Raw genomic sequence first — 22,311 nt, 5'->3', positions numbered from 1 at the left:
GGGAGGACAAACATCAGCCAGACACCCCAGGGCAATTCATCCGAGACTCGGAGGCTGTCCAGCTATTCCAAATCCCACCTGCCTATGACCGCAGTAACTCCAGCTGCTCAGGCTGAAAAGAGTGCACCTACCCACAGTAGATGACTGGACTCGGCCTCTGGAGGATGCCCGCCATGGTCATCTCAGACAACAGGATAAAGCGGTCAGCAGGCTGCCTCCAGCCCTGCTGCGGATGTCAGCAATAGTGCAAGAACCTCCACCTGTATGCCTTCCAGTCATTTTCTTGCTTCTGTCCTGTCAATCTTCGCTGAGTCAAGAGTGTGCCTTCCAGTCCTTCCCTTCTCTACCACCTGCTCTTGTCCGAGCAGTCTTGGCACGGAGTCGACACAGCCATAAGAGCAGCTCAGCGAAAGGTAGGCAAATGTCCAAACTTTGAAGTTGCAAGTGAAGTGCAGTTTGAGTTCACCAGGTGCACATCTGTTACATCCAACTGTGATTAACACGGATCTAATTATCCACCGGCGAGGTAATTAGATTCGGTCTGCAAACACGATTCTGGCCAGCTGGGTTTTTAATGAGCATTCATGAGATGCAAAAACGTTTCCCAACATGGTGCAGCAGTTACCCCAAACCGTCCTGCAATTCGGGAGAGGAAAATTGCAACCTGCCTTCCTGCCAACGGAAATTTAATTTTGGCCGCACTCAGAATTTTCTGGACCGGCCTACCACACGTGGGATCAGAAATCCCCGCTCAAAATGTCATTTTTGAGCACCAACATTCTTCACCTCAAATTCAAAAACTCATTACCTTTTTAAAAAAATGCTTTTCAATTGGTGTTTGTGTACAGAAATGATTTAGGGCTGCTTGTATGCAAATGAGTGGATGCACAACGTACTTCTGTTCAGGTTCTAGATTCAAACATTTACTAAGATAACACCACATAATTAATTGGTAAAAGAAAGAAAATTTTCTCTCTCTTCCATATATAGTCCATGAACACGAAGGTCCTGGTCATAGGTCCATTAGAACATCAATTATACATTTCTAAAATAACAGGGTTGAACAACAGCTTGGACGGTTGGATCAATCCTGTGGTTCATGCACAAGGACCATTTAGGATTGGAGCTTGCAAGTTTTCCCTGGGGTTATTCATTTAATGATTGAAGGTAATTAAAATTTACATCCATGCAAACTCCAAATACGATTGGAACTATTGAGCTGAAATTTGTTCTATTCCTTCATGTTTGATATGTATTTAAATTTACTTTTTCTGTTTGGAGAAAGACTAATCATTCCCTATTACTGTACTTACGTATGAGTTTGCACAGCTGGCATCCAATAACTCAAATATACAGTGACAATTACAAGTCATTCCAGGATCCCACAAGATGAAGATGAATGGAAGATGTTCAACAAAACAATGTTTTCCATCACTGAACATTCAGTAGTCATGCAGTTAATGTCAAAAGCCTTCGTTTTTGTTTCACAAAAAATGGAAGCCATTCTATAAACACAATTTCATCAAAGCTTTGATCTAATTTGTTCCCATCCTAAAACAATTCCACAGTTTTAAAAAGGAATGTCTCCAGTATCTGAGAACTATCCCCATTTTCTCACCCAAGTCAAAAGACCAAGAAGAAAATTTATGACTGCAATGTAGACTAAATCCTTGATAAAAAATGTGCTGTATATGGGCAGTACAGGTGTTGAGTGTGTTCTTGGCAAGCTGACTTCTTAGGGAGGAAAGTCAATAAACCAAACATTATACATTGGTCTTGCACTTCTGGGACAGGATTTCAAACTGATGGGCTGAATGTCTCTACCAACTGCTACCAGAGTCCTCTGCAAAACGAGTTTGGGTAGTCACAATCTGGTTCCAACTGAGTGTCAGCCAAAAGGATTATACTATGTCTAATTGACATACACTTCACTGTCACAGGATTCTAATGCAGGAAAAGGAAACAAGGTTAAAATTGGTGCAAAGAGGGTGAAAGGCTGCTACGAGCTCAGGCCGAATCATATTGGGGGAACAGCAAACTGTTAAGTTTATTTATTAGTCACAAGGCTTACATTAACATTACAATGAAGTTATTATGAAATTCCCCTAGTCGCCACAGTCCGGCATCTGTTCGGGTCAATGCACCTAACCAGCACGTCTTTCAGAATGTGGGAGGAAACCCATGCAGACATGGGGAGAACGTGCAAACTCCACACAGACAGTGACCCAAGCTGGGAATCGAACCCGGGTCCCTGGCGCTGAGAGGCAGCAGTGCTAACATACTGTGAATCTACACCATACAACACATGGCCTGGGAAATTTGATGCCAATACCTTCTGCCTCAAGTTAAAAATGGTTTTCTTCCCCAGCACTCACATTACACACAATGTTATGTTAAAAAAATTAAAAAAAGGAACATTAATCCAAGCCATGCACCCACAGTTTCCAGTGGAGTGCAGACACTCAGAAGCCTGTGGCTTAGTTGTGTAACTACTCAACCTCATGGCTTCAGAACAGCTGCCTGTGATAGGGGTGGGATACTAAATTGGACAGTTAAAAACTAGTAACCACATTTCTAAAAAAAATTTATATACAAATATAAGTGACAGCATATTGCAATCACTTTAAAGCACCATCAAACCAGAAAAACAATGTTAATTCAGATGGAATGTTGTGCATTCCAGTCACAGGACTTGGAATCTTTATTCTGGTTTAACCACCTTTTCAGCAAAATGTGTTGTGCAATTTTACAAATGCGTTGCTTTCCACTCTCACACCTTGCGCAGTGGACCCTCATGGATAGGATTGAAAAGCACTCACAGCCTTCCGTTTAGGTTTGGTTACTGGAAAAGTGTAGCTGCAGAGGTGACTGGGCCTCACTAGGTAGCTATGGCTGAAAACAGGATCCCAACTGTTTCTTTGCAAATTAAAATGAAAAAATATACACACACTGTCGGAAGACTTTCTTTACTCATTCACACAATGCTGAATATTTGGTAGGGTACTAGAGGGGAAAAGGCTGGTTTAAAATGGAGTTTGTTTGAAAAAAATCAAAAAAAAGGTGCACAGTTCTGTAGAGCAGTATAGAGGTACTAAATTTCCATTCCTAATTACTGCATCATCAGAGAACAACATATTTCATTACTGGAACTGCTGAATCCTTCTGTGGGGTGAAGAGAATGGAAACCACATTGATGCAAGTAGTTTTCAAGATTAGCTATTGTGAAATGAAATGTATAATGGGAGTGTGACTCGCACAATAGTCAGGAATTTAAGCTCTTACGATTTTAAAAAAAGCTGGCTGTTGCACCTCATTGAAAATTGCTGCAAGCAGTTCTAGAACGCAGGTTTTCTTAGGCTTCCATTAGCCCCAGGCACTGAACTTTAGTTGCATTTAAAAATTGCCTGAAAAGGGGTTTAAATAGGTGGCTGTGATGGCAGTGTTTGTTCTAATGTAATGTTGCTCGGGACAAATGCATTAAATTCTGCTCAGCAATAAGAGTCACATGCAAGAGTCAGGAGAATCATGGGAAATGTGACAACAGCGTGACTTGAGATTGTGTGTAAAGAAGATGTGAATTCACTACCTGTCTCTCCCTTCGATTAGCACAGACGTGAATGATCAAGCGGTTAACAGATTTGATCGGGTAGACTATCTCTGTCTCAAAAAAACAAACTGAGGAGAAAGTCTTCAGGTTAGAATTAGAAAAATAAAGCAGCAAACCCCTTGAAGAAAAGCAATACGGTAAATGACACCAGTTTCTGCCAGTGACTGAAGACCAGGTCCTATTGTATGCAACTGGTATAGAAAAAAAACCCCAACACATTACAACGGCAGGATTTCCATAAGTTTAGGCCTAAAGCACAATTCGGTAAAGAAAGCATTCTTTAGCCCAGAAGGAAAAAAAAAAAATTACATTTGGGAAATGAATAGTACTGGTCTTGTATTGAGACGGAACTCCAGTTTGGACCAATACCAATCATTTTCACAATTTTCTAGTTTTTCCTTCTGGGAATGCATTGCATTTCCTAGTTTCAAGACAGGCCAGATGTCAAACATACAACAGAAGAGGGTTTTGGTGATGGGGCCACATTTTAAAGGAAAATACTTTGGTGCCAAAATTAGCATATGTTGGAACAGGGACTTGGCCTCTTACTTTGTATATTACAATTTAGGGATTATTTAAATCAGTGCCAGCCCTGATACAATGGGACACAGGATATTTTGTTGCAATCAGGAATATAAATCAGTGCTGTGCTGCTGCTGTTTCACTGCTACTGAAATGAGACAGATTCGGCAAATATTAATGCAAATTGAGTTTTTTTCTCTCATCCCAGTTTCTTTGGTTTAAATAGAGAGGTCACATTTCAGTTTCATAATAGAAAGCAGCCGAGTATTGGCGAACATGGTCTTTATTAATTACTGATTCAGTGGGAGTCCTACTCTACTAGATAAAAATACCACTCTTGCCCCAGAATCAGAAGTTGTGGGTTTAAGTCTCACTCCAGAGACCAGAGCACAAAATCTAGACCTAGATTTCAATGCAGAACTGAGGCAGTGCAGAGCTGTATTCCGGATGAGGCTTCAAAAAGAGACCAGTTGTTCTCAGATTCTCTGCAGTACCCTGGCCAGTATGTATCCCTCAACTCAAGTCACTGATACATTTATCTGGTCATATGTCTCTTTGCTGTCCGAGAGACTTTGATGTGTGAGAAATGGTTTGAGGTTCCGATATTAAAACAGTGACTACATTTCAAATGTACTTCCTTGGAGCATTCAGAGGTCATGAAGGGTGCCATATAAATGCAAGTTCTTCTTTACTTTTCATGAATTGTGGACACTTAGTTTTACCAGATTTACCAAGCATCACTCATCAGGAATGATCATCATTCCCTATGGGTTATGAGACTTTTTTGATTCAATTCTTTAAAAAAATAAAGAAAGGTAGCCAGTTCTGTAGGGTTGATTTTACTAGGTTCTACGGAAAGTGGGGGAAAATCGAGACCACTGACCTTGCCACCTCAGCTTTTGATATGTCCAAATACAAAAAAGGGGACAGTGCTATGGAACAACAAGCACTTTTTAAATATATTTGTTCATGGATGCAGGTGTTGCTGGCTATGCCAGAGTTTGTTGCCCAAACACGAGAAGGTGGTGGTGAGCTACCTTCTGGAACTGCTGCAGTACATGCGGTGCTCAAACAGCCACAGCGCTATTATGGAGGAACTCCAGGATTTTGATCCAGCGATAGTGAAGGAAGGTGGTTATATTTCCCAATCAGGACGGTTACGTGGCATAGAGGGGCACTTGCGGGTGGTGGTGTTCCCATGTATCTGCTGCCCTGGTCCTTCTAGGCAAGAGATGGTGTGCTTGGAAGGTGCTGTTGAAGGGGCTTTGTAGAGTTGCTGCACTGCATCTTGTAGATGGTACACACTGCTGCCACTGTATGTTGGTGGTGACAGGTGTGAATGTTTAACTTCACTGCACAAGGTGAACATCCGTAGATTTAAAATCAATTCCACACCAAATTGCACAAATTCTGGCAAGGCTCTGCCTCAGAGCACACACCTTGCTCCAATATTATTGGTGCATCGTAGCTCAATAGGTTTAGTTACGTTGGCCGAACTTTGAAAACAAGGTTACTGGTATTTTGTTGCAGCTTTTTGGGCAGCCAACATTTATCTTCATCTCTAGTGCACAGTATTTTTTAAAATTCCTATATTTAAGCTTTTAAGTTTAGCTGACTTGGCAATACTTTGAAGTGATAGTTGCTGCAGCAACACAAGTTGCAGTGCAAGTAACATTCACACCACAAGTGCCAGGCAAAGACCATCACCCCCTGATATTCAGTGGCACTATCATTGCTGAATCCCCCACGAACATCCTGGGAGGATTACCACTGACCAGAAAATGAATTGGACTAGTTATATAAATACTGTGACTACCGGAGCAGGTCAAAGGCTTCGAATCCTGCGGCGAATAACTCCCCTCCCGACTCCCCAAAGCTTGTTCACCATCTACAAAGCACAAGTCAGGAGTGTAATGGGATACTCTCCATTTGCCTGGACGAGTGCAGCTCCAACAACAAGAAGTTCGACACTATCCAGGATAAAGCAGTCTGCTGGATTGCTACCTCTTCCACAAACATTCAATTCTTCCACTGATCATTGGCAGCTGCGTGTACCATCTACAAGATAGACTGCAGGATCCCACCAAGGTTCCTTTGGCTGCATCTTCCAAACCCATTCCCATCTAGAAGGGCAAGGGCAGCAGATATCTGGGAACACCACCACCCGCAGGTTCATTCCAAGCCTCTCACCATCCTGATTTGGAAATAGATCTCTGTTCCTTCACTGTCACTGGGTCAAAATCTTGGAATTTCCTCCCAAACAGCACAAGGTGTACCTGCACCTCAGGGACTGCAGTGGTTAAAGGCAGCAGCTCACCACCATCTCCTAAAGGGCAATAAATGCTGGTCGAGCCAGCAACAGCCACATCCCATAAATGAATTTTTTAAAAAAGCTTGAAATGGTGAATCCTTTCACACTGCACGGATTAGAAACAGATAATTTTATGAGGGAGCAAAATCCCAAGGTGCATGACAACATAAAGGACTAGAATGGCATTCAAGTAACATAAGCTTTAATGTTAAGGATTCACAGGAAGTGGATGCCCGGTAAGTCAATCTATTGCAGCTATTAAAAGAAAGTGTCTGATGCAAAATTTTCGAGGGAACCCATCATAACTTCCAATGAAGTGGAAATACCATCTTCAGATAGTGCTAATCAGTCTTCCCAAGAGTCCAAGAAATTGTAAGTAGTATATTGTGGCCACTCATTTATGCATCTACAATAATACATATGTACAGAAAGGGATTCCACTTTATGAATGTTCAGTTGATATTTATCCATAAAACCTCAACAGCGCACATTAATACCGACTATCTAGGGAGTACCCACATTTATTATGTAGAAATCCAGAGTGCTTGAATTATTTGAAGAGTCTGAAAGGAGGGAGTGTAGCTGTGTGAGACCCAGGCTACTGTTTTAACCATCTCGATGGTGCCAATTAGAAATCCAAATTAGTAAATGTAATGAAGCCCACCTGAATTAGTGTTCAGCACAGCACAGGTTTCCAAAAATCTTCATCACTTTGTACAGAAGAGTGAGCAAGCAGCACAGAATGAAGGTTGCAAAGCAGCTGCCATTCCATAGGAAGAGGATGAGAAAGAGGACAGCAGCATCAAACAGGCCAATGTACACAGATGGCTGGGTGCTCAATGACTTGTATCAATAGAAAAGTGCTAGAAAATTACACTTGCAATTATTGACAGGTTGGGATATCTTCCCAAATGTCTTTTTATCCCCCCAGCACCATATAGAAACTTGGGTGAAAAAGACCTGCACCAACATCTCAACTGCTTCCCCCGAAAAGGACAGCCAAAATCCTTAATTCATTTCTGTTCAAAATTTGAGAGCCACAATTGTAATCAAAACAGTCAACAGCAGCAGTTCTGTGCACAGTGAGGTACGGTTAAACCAACATTCAGTGATCGCCAATTTGCAAAACAATACTCAGGTTGCACTGTGGAACTTTCCGATCCCGGCATCATTCAGCACAGGTAGGATACCATTGTATAGGGGATATCATGAAGGGTTTCTCACTGCAGTATAGCTTAACACATGAAACACAGTTTCACCACACCACAGCAAAATTAAGTGCAAAGATGGTTGACAGATTGCAGGCAACATAAACTGATAGCATTGGCTATCGCTGGCTTCCAGCATGCACTGGTGTGCAAGTTTAAATGCAACTGAATCCAGCACAGGGGAAAAAAGGGGCATAATGGAAGAGAATATTAAGATTTTAATGGATAAGAGAGAGAATTACTTCAGTAGGACAAGCCTCTGTTAGATACCACAGGGAGGTAAAAACTGAAAACCTAAAATAAAATGTGACACAAAGATAGGCCGCTGTGCAGAAACAGGAAAAATGCAGAGTAAACTTCAAATGGAGGACACCTGATTGATGGAAGTCCACTTGATCTTCACTGCAAGCCTTGCCGTTGATCAGACCCATTGTATTTTATTTTGGATGGCGGGGATTCAGTCACTGACATACTCGCAAATTAGAAAAGAATCAACATTGTACAGTCAAACACCTCTCCAAATGAGACTAATCTAGCACAACAAATTAAGTTTTTGGAAATCCTTTTTCCAGTTCAGCCGTTTTAAATCTTAAATGCAAACCATCAATAATCTTGATCATCTTGCTCAAGAAAGAACTTTTAATACCAAATGGCTCGAGGGGTGAAATTCCTCATCTTTACCATTAATGTTCATTTGCTTATGCAAAATTTCTGTGCATCTAATACAGTGCAAATGTCACCCAAAAGATCTTACCAATTTAAATAGAGGAGAGTATACAAAGCAGTTCTTTTTAAAATGTATCAACCAGTTTGCAAAACAAAACTCTAGGGAGTGTAACCCTTAGCTATTTATAAAAGTTACCCATCAAGTTATCCATTTAATATAGGTTGACACACTTTACAGTCAGAACATGTGCATGTTTGCTTTAAAAACTAAAATCTATGTTTAACAGCTGAATTTAAAAAAAAACCATTATCCACAATTGTAGCTCCATTTTAAGGATTGCAGCAACAGGAAAAGACAGCACTTCATAACCTGATCCATCAGTGGTCATCATTGGTTCAGTGTGAGGAGATGCCCCCACCCTGGGCGTTAGCATCTTGGCAGTGCCAGCCTGGGCCCTCTGGCACTGCCCACTGGGCATGGGGCAGGGCCCTGCATTTGGGATCACGAGCAGAAGGGGGGAGGCCAGCGATCGGGGCTGGGCAGTCAGGGGTGTTGATCGGGGCTAGGTCTGGGCATGCTTGGGGAGAGGGGGGAAAAATAGAGAGCCAGCATTGTGGGGTCACGGAGCTGGCCAGCAAAATCGGGAGGCCGACAGACAGGGGCTACTACACATGCACCGATCTTGGCGCTGGCAGATCAGGGCATGAGCAGTGGCCCGCTCAGTGTTATGCCATCGGCCAATCCAGCGGGAATAGACCCCACCCACAGATTTCTTGGGTTGTTTACACCAGTGCACAGAGTGTGGGAGATTCTTGTCTGAACTCCCACTGAAAAAAAACAGCGTGATTTACTCCAGTTTTCATGCAAATTCAACACTTACAATTGTTTTGGGAGAATCCCCACCCCCCCCCAAAAAGGAGCATTCTTTCATGAACAACCTCAGCCATTATTTAAAGCATTCGGATAGCCCAAACCAAGTATGTTTCAGCCGTGTGATGGTTGCTGTAGCAATGGTTCCATTCATTAAAAGATTGAAAAGCACTGCGGAGAGGGGCTCAAAATGGAAGCCATTTCAAAAGCTTAATTGGAAGGCTACACCAGCATAATTGACACCATTTGTGTTACAAAAGAACAGTAATGTGTTCTTCGCTGAATCACTCCTATAAATGAAACCAGACAGAACACCAACTGTTTCCAAGCTTTTAACAAAAATGAGAAAATATTCTCATTATTCCAGGAAGTAGCTTGTGTTTGTGGCCAGTATGTGGTTAGCAGGTCTACCTTTATGAAACTGAGAGCATCAGTGACAAGATTAGGGGCGGGAATGATTGACTGAATTCTATAAATTTTCCTACTTTGGTTGAAGTTCACCGCAGAGAGGTTAGAAATAGTCAGGCTCTTGGGCAATGACTCAGCTATTCAATTTCTCTACACTTCTCACTTCAGTGAAGACCAGATGCTGCAACCTCCAGTTGGGAAGCTAAAACCATGAACCAGGTCAACAAATGTTAAACTGACCTTGATTCCACAGCATTGAATATAACCTAGGGCATCTTCCACTGTCAATAAACATCAGATGTTACACGGTCATGAATGATTGCATGGCAAAACATGCGTAACAGGAAAGAGTGGCATGCAATCACCATGTGGGTAAGTGCATCTTAGAAGATTTCATTTACATTAGATGGATAACCAGAAGCATAATCTTTTCCAGAAGTGCGCTAAATTTTAATGGGGAATATGCAACGTGAACACTTTTTACGCTGGTGACTTAAGATGCTTTTATTGGAATAGTCATAACAAAGGAAAAATAAGCAGAAAAACATCCTTGGAGCATTTGTCAGCAACACATACGGTTTACATTATCTGCCATCCACACAACTGCTGTGCTCAAAATGGCTGTATCCGACCGTGGATGCATATATACGCAAACTGACAACAACTTCCATTAGCAGGTTTATTTTACAACTTTTGCTGCTAGGTTTTGTCTGCCGAGTGCACACTGGATGTTTCGGTGATTCTCCAACCATTTAAACTAGTCGCTGAAACAAAATATCAGATGCAGTACTCATTTTTGGCATGAAGATGTTTCCAGGAGGCTGTCTGACGTCAGAAAACTGGAGCATTGAAATAACAACTAGAACTCTGCCACAGTAAATACAGCATGTGGACAGATGCTAGTTAGTGGAAAATGGCCATGGTGTAGCTGGTAAGGTAATGTTTCCAATTCTCCCACTTCACACCTGGGTGTTGAAACACGGAAGGTAGGAAGGAGGTCTGGAACAAGAATTCTAGCAACAGTTGACTGGATTATTTGCAGTAAAAACCAGAATACTGTGTAGCCAAAAAAAAAATCCAAGCATATTTTTAGTTCAATATATAAAATGTTCTTTTCCTGAAATCAGATTTTGTATTCTCCCCAAAGCTTTGCTTAGCAAACCTGGAGGGGTTTAGAAAGCAAAAATTATTTCTCAACTCAGATTTCTTTGGTTCATGACGTAAGGTTCTGGCCTGAAGGAAAATTGCGGAAGGGGGAAGCATCAAGAGGATACGTGGCAAAAGGAAGTCATTAGGGGAGGATAAAGGACTTGGGAGGAACCCGTTTAAAAAAAAATAAGTAGGCTGCGTTTTGTTTTCGGGAGGAGTACAATACCTGAAGGAGGTGCTAGTATCTAAACCAAAGAGTGGGTGACTCTGCTAATCATATTCTATTCATCTTTTAATCATGCCAAGCTCTTCAGGGGCCAAACAAAAATACTCTGGAATCCAAGAGTCATGCTTAATTCAGCACTGTAATCAAAATAATTCAATATTGGCAAGCTAACCTCACCTGCCGAATGCACACGAGACGTTTCAGTTCCTTTTGAAAACCAGGGATGGTTGACATCGAACTGAAGTGAAACCTAAACCGGCAGGAACTCCATCCAGTCAAGTCTTGGGACATGAGGTGGGCTACTTCCACCACCGATAACCATGCAGAAAGACACAGTTAAAGATTACATGCATGTATGAATGGTAATTAAATTTGATAGGTGAAGTATAACAAGTACAAAGTTGGGTGACATGATGTGCTAGTGGTTGAGGAAGCTACTAAACTAGTTGCACCATCTCAACTCTACACTCTAAAGACATTGTTGTAAGGGGCAAAACTGTAGCATGGCAGAAGATAAAGATTTGATTTATTATTGTCACATGTATTAGTATACAGTGAAAAGTATGGTTTCTTGTGCGCTGTACGAACAAAGCATATTGTTCAGGAGAAGGAAAGGACAGGGGGCAGAATGTAGTGCAACAGTCATAGCTAGGGTGTAGAGAAAGATCAACTTAATGTGAGGTAGGTCCATTCAAAAGTCTGATGGCAGCAAGGAAGAAGCTGTTTGGTTGGTACATGACCTCAGATTTTTGTATCTTTTTCCTGATGGAAGGTGGTGGAAGAGAGCACCAGGGGTGCGTGGGATCCTTGATTATGCTGGCTGCTTTGCATGATGGACTGGGCTTTGTTCACGACCCTTTGTAGTTTGTGGTCTTGGATAGAACAGGAGCCAAACAAAGCTGTGATACAACCAGAAAGGGTGCTTTCTATGATGGAGTTGTAGCAGACATGCCGAATTTCTTTAGCCTCCTGAGAAAGTAGAGGCATTGGTGGACTTTGACTATAGCGTTGGTGAGGACAGCGTGTTGGTGATCTGGACACCCAGAAATTTGAAGCTCTTGACCATTTCCACTTCATCCCCATTGATGTAGACAGGGACATGCCCTCCACCTCGCTTTCTGAAGTCGATGACCATCTCCTTTGTTTTACTGATGTTGAGTTAGAGATTGTCATCACACCGATGCGCCAGATATTCTCTTTCCTGTACTCAGTATCATTGAGTTCCCACCGACTACGGTGGTGTCATCAGCAAACTTGCAAATGGAGTTGGAGGGGAATTTGGCCACAGTCATATGTGTATCAGGAGTACAGTAGGGAGCTGAGAACACAGCCTTGTGAGGCACCAGTGTTGAGGATGATAGTGGATGAAGTGTTGTTGCCTATCCTTACTGATTGCGGTCTGTGGGTTAGGAAGTTTAGGATGCAGTTGCAGAGGGAGGAGCCGATGAGGGATGAGTTTCTTGGAATAATGGTGGTGTTTTCAACTTGAGGTTCGTACCCCAGGAATAGTGCGTTCTTGAAAGTTGCATTTATACATGCTAAAATCACATGTTGTGGATTTATTTGGACTGAAATTCAAGTGCTAAGTACGTGTACAAAAGAATTTAAAGGGCTAAATAAAATCATGGATAAAAAGGGAGTGACTGAAGATTGTAGATGCTGAAAAAGAGAGATGTCAGATAAATAAGAGAATGTTGAAGGCAATGAGAATGTTATGATGTATATTTCACTTTCAAAAAGCATTTGAAAAATTAGCACAAAAAAAAACTTGTTAGCAAAATTGAAGTCCGTAGAATAAAAAAGGATAGTAGCTGCTTGGATATGAAGTTCGCTGAGTGACAGAAAGCAGAGCAATGGTAGACAGCTGTTTTTCCAGACTGAGGGAAAGTATGCAGTAGGGTTTCTCATTAAGTGGGAGAGGGGTCAGCATGAGGAGTTCTGCTTTTCTTGACCCAATTAAACTAACCTAGATTTGAGCAGGTCACAATTTCAAAATCTGCAGATGATACAAAACTTGGAAGTATTGTGAGCAGGAGGATAGTGATAAACCGTGAGGTCATAATCATAGTCGTGGAATAGTTAGGCATGTGACAGATGAAATTTAATGCAGAGAAGTGTGAAGTGATTATTTTGGTCAGAAGAATGAAGAGACAATATGAAATAAAGGATACCATTCTAAATGGGGTACAGGAGCAGAGCTTTCTGGGGGTTATTTATGCACAAATCAGATTAAGTGGTTAGCCAGGCGCACACACTATCCGGAGCTTTATTAGCTGAAATAGAACAGAAATAGTCAACACAACTTTTTGGCGTTATAAAATACTGGGTCAGGCTGAACTGGAATGTGTCCGACTCTGGACACTACACTTTGGGGAGATTGTGAAGGTTTTAAAAGCGTGCAGGAAAGATATGGATTCAGGGATGAGATATTTCAGTTACAAGAATAGATTGGTGAAGTTGGAATTGTTGTATTGAAATGAGATTAGAAAGAGCAGTCTGGTCAGTATAAACAGGGAGAAACTGTTCCCATTTTGATTCGATTTATTATTGGCACATTTATTGGTATACAATGGAAAGTATTGTTTCTTGTGTTATACAGACAAAACATACCATTCATAAAGGAAATGAGAGAGTGCAGAATGTAGTGTTACATTCATAGGTAGGGTGGAGAGAAAGATCAACTTAACAGGAGGAGGTCCATTCAAATGTCTGATGGCAGCACGGAAGAAGCTGTTCTTGAGTTGATTAGTACATGATCGTAAACTTCTGTATCTTTTTCCTGACAGAAGAGTGTATGTTCAGGGTGCATGGGGTCCTTAATTATGCTGGCTGCTTTTCCGATGCAGCAGGAAGTATAACAGTCAATGGAGGGGAAGCTGGTTTGCGTGATCACCCTTTGTAGTTTCTTGTGGTCTTGGTCAGAACAGGAGCCATACCAAGCTGTGGTACATAATACCTACAAGTGCAGTTGGAGGCCATTCAGCCCACACCAACAACAATCCTATCCAGGACTATCTCCGTAACCCCACGTATTTACCATGCTAACCCCCCCGACACCAAGGGGCAATTTAACATGGCCAACCAACCTGATCCGCACATCTTTGGACTGTGGGAGGAAACTGGAGCACCCGGAGGAAACCCACGCAGACACGGGGAGAATGTGCAAACTCCACACAGACAATGACCAAGAGGCCAGAATCAAACCCAGGTCCCTGGTGCTGTGAGGTAGCAGGGCTAACCACTGTGCCACACAAAGGGTGCTTTCTATTTCTAACATCTGTAAAAGTTAGAGTCATAACAGACATGCCGAATTTCCTTAGCCTCCTGAGAAAGTAGAGGTGTTGGTGGGCTTTTTAAATTATAGCATCTGCTTGGAGGGACCAGGACAGGTTGTTGGTGATCTGGACACCTAAAAAACTGGAAGATCGACCATTTCCATTTCATCCCCATTGATGTAGACAGGGGCACATCCTCCACTACGTTTCCTGAAGTTGATGACTATTTCCTTCATTTTACTGACACTGAGGGAGAGATTGTTGCTGCACCAGTTCCTCTTTCCTGTACTCTGTCTCATTGTTTGAGATCTGACTCACTACAGTGGTGTCATCAGCAAAGGTTGGAAGGGAATTTGGTCACAGTCATAGATGTACAAAGAGTATAGTAAGGGGCTGAGGACACAGCCTTGCGGGACACCGGTGTTGAGGATGATCATGGAGGTGGTGTTGTTGCCTATCCTTACAGATTGCAGTCTGTGGATTAGGAAGTTCAGAATCCAGCCGCAGAGAGGAGCTGAGCCCTAGGCCTCAAAGTTTGGAGATGGGTTTTGTGGGAATAATGGTGTCGAAGACTGAGCTGTAGTCAATCAATAGGAGTCTGGCATAGGTGTCTTTGTTATCTAGGTGTTCCAGCCTTGAGTTTAGGGCCAGAGAGATGACGTCTGCTGTGAACTGGTTTCAGTAATAGGCGAACTGTAGTGGACCCAGACAATCAGGGAGGCCGGAATTGATTTGTGCCATAACCAATGTTTCAAAGCACTTCAGAATGATGGATTTCAGAGCCACGGGACGATAGTCATTAATGTGCGCTTCCTGGCTTTTCTTTGGTACAGGAATGATGGTCAACTTCTTGAAAATCGGTAGGTACCTCAGATTGGTGTAAAGGGGAGATTAAAGATGCATGCGAATACCCCTGCCAGCTGGTCTGCACAGGATCGGAGTGCTCGTCCGGGTACCCCATCCGGGCAAATTGCTTCCCGTGGATTTACTTTCAAGACAACTGATCCAACGTCTGTGATGGTGACCTCAGATACTGGTTCAGCTGAGCCTTCTGGGGCAGAAGATGTGCTCTCGCTGACCTCTTGCTCGAAACGGGCGTAGAATGCATCGAGTTCCCAAGGGTCGAGAACCAGAGAAACAAAAGGGACTTGGACATTTGGACACTGCATTGGAGGCTGATTCACTTTTTAAAAAAAGGAGCTGAATCATTATTTGATGAGAATCTTGCAAGGCTATGGGGAAAAGGCATGGGAGTGGGACTAGCTCAGCAGTTTTTTTTTTATAAACAGGGAACTGGCAGACCTGGACATTGTTCTGTGCTGTTACTATTCTGTAACAGTTGGTCTTGTGTTCACAGGTAAACAATAGTCAAATATGGAGGTGACTAGTGGAAAGAAAAAAAGTGAAGCATGTTGATGACAGAACAGGAATATAAAACAGTGAAATCCTCAAAAAAAGATTGTGTTGGAACAAATGAATGATAGAGTCAAGAGAAAGAACCCACTTGTCCAGTCCTACTAAATAACCCCATCAATGGACTAGAAATCAGGAACCATATTTTATGATGTATACATTCAGTTTTCACTTGTTGTATTAAACAAGAGCTTGAATATATCAATGGAATACCAAGTTATTCACAATTGACAAACAGAATGATAGAAGAATTAGTAAAAGAATTTCCTGTCGTAAATCAGGAACATGAGTCAACGGCAGAGAAAGATGAGCAAACATGTAGCAGGAGAATGAGGTAAAGAGGAGCCAATTGAAAAAAGATTGTTGCCCAAAATGAAGGAAGGAGCATCAGAATACACTGTTGTTCAATGAGGAATTAGAAATGAATCTTAAAGGGTCAAGATGCAATTGATGAAATAATACAGGCCAACCAGAACCAAAATCTTACTCAAGGCATCACTGTGGTTAATGTGCTTCAAAAAAAAGACTAGGTGTTCTGGAAATTATCCCCTCCTTTATCCATGTACAGCAATTAAAGAAATTGTTTGGTGGGAATGAGGACAGTGATTACATATGGTATTCTTGGCCCAATGAGAGGAGGGTGTGGATAAGAACATGAACCTCCATAAAAAAAAACCAAAGCCAACTTTGGAAAGTGTACCAGGAAGAGTCCATCAGTAACTGAAGACTCTAGAATAGGCCAGGTACAGAAAATATATGATAATGAAGGACAGAATGTGAATAGCACCGATCATGCAAAGCCACATCCCCAAGAGGGGACCACTTGGACGTGATAGAGTAATGTGCCACTCCAGCCTGCAGGTTCACAGTTGACAAGGAATCACCCAATTGTAAGAGGAGTCTAGGATTCTGGGAAGAGGAACAAGCCAATAATACAAAAGGTAGGAGAAAATACCACACGACCACAACAGTTGCCTTTATGACTCTTGGATTGACAAGATACCCATGTCAAAAACACCAATTCTGAAGGTTTCCAACAGAAAAAGAAAATCAAAATTGGTGATAAGATTCTGGTGCACCGTCATAAAATGTAACTTATCAAGTCAAACTGCAGGAGGAAAAGAAATGAGACAAAGCAATCCTGCAAGTCAGGCATTCGATAACCTCCTTTATCCCCCTGTCTGAAATCCACAGCCCACAGAACAGGAACCTTACAAAAACCATGAAAAAGGAAACCATGAACAGTGGGAGATAGCAAGTGTAGAATTACATCCCTGGGCTAGACTGGCCCTAATGGGACTACTAGTTACTTGATTAGTAGTATTAGCCATCAGAATGATCATGACGTGCCTACTCCACAAGTGTATCCAAGATGAGAATTGGATAGACAAGTCAATATAAATGAGTAACCAAGGAGGAGAGGCAATTGGAAAGGCTGGACTGCTGATTAATTCCAAATGAACCTTTCTTCTGAACAAAGAAAGGAATGTTGAAACATGGAAGGCAGGGAGAAGGTTCGAGATAGGAGCTCTAACCACAATTGAATAGACAAATTGAAGTTCAGAGCAGGAAGCTGTTCATGATGAAATGCCTGTTCAGGTGTGGAGATAAGTTGCTGATCCACAGGAAGCATCACAGACCTCATGACAAAAGGGAGCTAATAGGGAAAAGTAAGGTACTTATCAGAAGTCATTGACTGAGTAAATAAACTGTGATGTGATACCTGATCAGTGGGTGATAACACAAGATTGTATTCTGCTCGAGTAACTTCTCTTCACACTGAGCTTAATAAAGGTGAAACCACAAAACTGGTGTTCCAAGGTCTGCACTTAATTCAGCTTTATTAGGCAACAAATTATCCAACAGCAGGGCTAGAACTCACATTTGGGTTTGGGAATGAGTAACCAACTGAGATTTATGCTGAGAGGAACCAAATGGGCATCTCTGTTCAAAGGTGATACGTAGCCACAGAGTTCTATCCTCCTCAAAGTTTATTCAAGAAAGAATGCTCCATTAATGCAGACCATTTTCATTACAAAACCCTCATCAGTTTAATGTTAAATAAAAACAAGCAGCTTTGGCATCAAGAATCAATCTTTCAAAATACCAATGATGGTGTCAGGAGTTTAATGGCACGTATTACAATAGCATGTACCTAGAGATAAAATTAAAATGATCCGATTGAAGAAGTTCATTTTAATAAATAAATAAGAGATTCGGTCAATGATCACCACTGAGGAATTACACTTTCATCTGCAAAGAACTTTAGGACATTTTATGTTGAAAGGAACATAAAATGCAAATTGTTTCAGCAAGTTCAGTTAATAGTATGGAGAAAAATCTACCTCCAGCATTTGTAACCAATTTTAATAACAATCAGAGATGAGCCGATGCTCTCATTACAGAAGGAGCTCTAATTGGAGGAGTTTTACTGTAGTAATATTGCAGTAACAGGCAAGAACAAACCTTTCAGAAGAGGACAGAGCTTTGCCAAGGCATGGACAGGACCCAAGCACGTAAACTGGCCGATGGTGAATTCCATGAGGAGCAGCGGAACCCCACACAACAACAACATGATCAGATACGGAATGAGGAAGGCACCTGCAAGAAAAAAAAAAGTCAGATGTTAAAAAACAACATGCTTGAGAAAAGCAGGAGACTGATCTGGGGTTTGGTTAGGCCACTGAAATCAATAGCTCAGTGTTTGCAGACAGCTTTGGCCATCGATTCATCCATGGCTACTTACTATGCCTTGGCAACATTATTGGAAGACATAGGATCAAAAAGCATATTGATAATAGCCAGTTCTAGCTCTTCACTACTTCTGTAACAGCTTATAATTTCCCATTGCTGACTATTGGGGGGAAAAAAAATGAACCAATAGGCCTCAAACACTCCCATCAACTCCACTGTCTACTAATACAAACTCAAAATACTTTTGATTCTGGAAATCCAAAATGAAAACAAAACGCTGGAAATACTCAGCAGGACAGGCAGCATCTGAGGAGAGAGAAAAAGAGGGTTCATATTTCAGGTCGGTTACTTTTTCAGAGCTTTGATCTCCAGCCATTTGAAATAACCACTCAGCAACTAACCTGTGAAGCCCCCTCACAATCTTGTGTTTCAATAAGATCACCTTTCATTCTTCTAAACTCCAGAGAGTACAACTCAACCTCATCACAGGACACTCATCCCAGAAATAAATCGTGAACCTTTGCTGCACCGCCTCAAAATGATGAATGTATCCTCCAGTAAGGAGGCCAAAAAAAATTTTGCTCCACTCCTGATGGTCTCAAAAGCCCAACCCAACTGTAGCCACAAACTTCCTCATTTTTGTACTGTAAAATTGTATTAAAAGTAAACAGCCCACTTGCCTTCCTCACTGCAGTTACCTAGATACTAACTTTGTATTTCTCGTACGAGAACACCAAAATCTCAGAATATTGTTAAAAAGGTTCTATTTAAAAAAATAAAATGCTCTATTTTTGCTATCAGAGTAACCTCACATTTCTCCACATTAAATGCATTTTATACCTTAATGCCTTTGCGTTTGCTTCACAGCTTACTGTCCTACTGACCTTCAGTGTGTTGATGAATAGCAGATGGATTTTAATTCAGATAAATGCAAGGTGTGGCATTTTGGCAAGACAAACTAGGGCAGGACTTGCACAGTTAATGGTAGGGCCCTGGGAAGTGTTGTCAAAGAAATCTAGGAGTACAGGTACATAGCTCCCCGAGAGGGAGGTAGAGGGTGGTGAAGGCAGCATTTGGCACACCTGTCTTCATCAGTCAGAGCACTGAGTACAGGAGACATTGATAAGGCCACATTTGGAGGACTTCTGATCCTCCTATAGAAAGTATGTTAAGCTGGAAAGGGTGCAAAAACGATTTCCAAGGACGTTACCGGGACTGGAAGGTTTAAATTATAAGGAGGTTGGGATTTTTTCCCCTAGAGCATTGGAGGATAAGGGGTGACCTTAGAGGTTTATAAAATCACGAGGGACATAGATAAGATGAATAGCCAAGGTCTTTTCCCCAGGGTAGGGGAGCCCAAAACTAGAGGGCATGTGGATTTAAGGTGAGGGGAAAGCTTTAAAAGGAACTTGGGGGACAACTTTTTCCACAGAGGGTGGTGCGTTTATGGAATAAGCTGCCAGAGGTGTTGGTAGAGGCAGGTACAATTACAATCTTTAAAAGACAAAGGCCAATTGGACTAGTTCAGTTTAGGAAACCTGGTCAGCATGGGCGAGTTGGGCTGGAGGGCCTGTTTTTGTGCTGTACATCTCTTCGACTGAGATCATCAGTAAATTTGAATACAATACTCTCGGTCCCTTCATCTACGTCTTTAATATGGATTGCAAATAGCTGAGGCCCCAGCACTAATACTTGCAGCAACCCACCATCATCTCAAACATGTCCTTTTATCTCCACTCTCTGCATTTTGTCCATTAACCAGTTTCCATTCATGCCTATATTACCCCAACCCATGAGCCTCAACTTGGGTAAAACTTGTGGTATTTTGCCAAGGCAATGGTGTATTGGTATTGTCACTGAACTAGTAATCCAGAGACTCAGTCATGCTCTGGGGACCCACATTCAAATCATACCACAGATGGTGAAATTTGAATTCAATAAAATAAAATTTGGAATTAAAGATCTAATGATGACCATGAAACCATTGTTGATGGTCATAAAAACCCATCTGGTTCACTAGTGTCCTTTAGGGAAGGGAATTTGCCATCCTTACCTGGTCTGGCCTACATGCGAGTCCAAACCCACAGCAATGTGATTGACTCAAATGCACTCGGAAATGGCCACAGCAAACCACTCTGTTCAAGGGCAATAAATGCTAACCCAGCCAGCAATGCTTGCATCCCATTCCCAAAGGGCTATAGAATTTCCAGACTGCCTGCTTCCTTACTTAATGCTGGACAAAAAAAAAAAAGAGGTCAAAACTCAATGTGGCAGACAAATGAATGAACACTCAACCTTCCATTAAAGCCTCAAGTAAAAAAAGTGTGGATGCTGGAAATCTGATAAAGATAGAAAATTCAGCAGATCTGGCAGCATCTATAGAAAAGGGAAGAAAACAGAATAACGCTTTGGGTGTAAATGACCCTTCCCAGGAACTGGCTATGCTAGGGGAGGCAGGATGGAGCGTGCTAGGGCACACAAGTGCAACAGAGTGCGTGAGCGCAAGACTGGTGGGTGCATACAAGAGAGAGAGATGCTCAGAACAGAGGACAGGATCTACAGGTATTTAGAGAGGCAAGGACAGATTAGAGACAGTCAGCCAGCATAGCTTAGAGTGGAAAAATAATGTCTCAAATTTAATAGTTTTTTTGAAGGGGTAACCAAGAAGGTCGATGAGGGAGGGCAGTGCAGTCAACATTGTCTACATGGACTTTAGTGAGGCTTTTAAAAAGGTACCGCATGGTAGGTTGTAGCATAAGGTTAAATCTCACGGAATGCGGGGTGAGGTAGCCAATTGGGTACAAAATTGACGACAGGGTTGTATTTCAAATTGTGGAGGCCTGTGACCAGCGGTGTGCCTCAGGAATTGGTGCTGGGTCCATTGTTATTTGTCATTCACATTAATGATTTGGATAAGAATTTAGTAGGCATGGTAGGCAAGTTTGCAGATGACACCAAGATTGGTGGCTTAGTGGACAGTGAAGGTTACCTAGGATTGCAATGGGATCTTGATCAATTGGGCCAGTGGGCTGATGATTGGCAGATGGAGTTTAATTTAGATAAACACTAGGTGATGCATTTTGGTCGATCGAACCAGGCCAGGACTTACTCAGTTAATGGCAGGGCATTGGGAAGAGTTATAGAACAAAGAGCTCTAGGGGTACAGATTCATAGTTCCTTGAAAGTGGAGTCACAGGTGGACAGAGTGGTGAAGGCGGCATTCGGCATGATTGGTTTCATTGGTCAGAACATTGAATATCAGGAGTTGGGACGTCTTGAAGTTGTACAAGATATTGGTAAGGCCACACTTTGAGTACTGTGTACAGTTCTGGTCATCTATTATAGAAAGGATATTATTAAACTAGAAGAAAAAAAAAAAAGAGTGCAGAAAAGATTTACTAGGATGCTACCAGGACTTGGTTTGAGTTATAAGGAGAGGCCGAATAGACTGGGACTTTTTTCCTCTGGAGCATAAGAGGCTTAGGGACAATCTTAGAGGTCTATAAAATAGTCAACATCTTTTCCCAAAGGTAGGGGAATCACAGAGGGTGGTGTCTGGAATGAGCTGCCAGAGGTTGTAGTAGAGGTGGGTAAAATTGTGTCTTTTAAAAAGCATTTAGACAGTTACATGGATAAGATTGGAATATAGAGGGATATGGGCCAAAAGCAGGCATTTGGGACTAGCTTAATGGTAAAAAACTGGGCAGCATGGACAAGTTGGGCCGAAGGGGCTGTTTCCATGCTGTAAACCTCTAGGACTTCCCAAATCACAGGCAGTCTCAATTTTCTTCTCCAAGGGGGGGGGGGGGGGGGGTGGGAGGGAGAGCAAGGTCAAGTTTGGAATGGAAGATGTGCGTGTACAGAGGGGAGTGCATTCCATTGAGCAATAAAAACATCATGGGACAAGCAATGCATTTATGGCTGACTAAAAATGAAGAATATTAGATTAAAATAATTACAA

General features: G+C 42.0%; 1 protein-coding gene across 2 annotated transcripts in view; it reads right to left on the bottom strand.

Annotated features, from left to right (window-relative positions):
- Positions 1-22,311, bottom strand: part of LOC144502907 (sodium- and chloride-dependent GABA transporter 1) — a 105,976-nt gene that overhangs the window by 48,561 nt on the left and 35,104 nt on the right. For both annotated transcript variants that reach the window (XM_078227320.1, XM_078227319.1), the window contains exon 2: positions 18,123-18,257. In XM_078227320.1, coding sequence (XP_078083446.1) covers positions 18,123-18,257 — 135 coding nt within the window. The remainder of the gene's footprint in view (positions 1-18,122; positions 18,258-22,311) is intronic.

Source organism: Mustelus asterias, chromosome 13 (assembly GCF_964213995.1).
Source record: "Mustelus asterias chromosome 13, sMusAst1.hap1.1, whole genome shotgun sequence".
In the NCBI taxonomy this organism is placed as follows: Eukaryota; Metazoa; Chordata; class Chondrichthyes; order Carcharhiniformes; family Triakidae; genus Mustelus; species Mustelus asterias.
The sequence above is the reverse complement of the archived record's forward strand: the minus strand, read 5'-3'. Positions and strand labels throughout refer to the sequence as shown.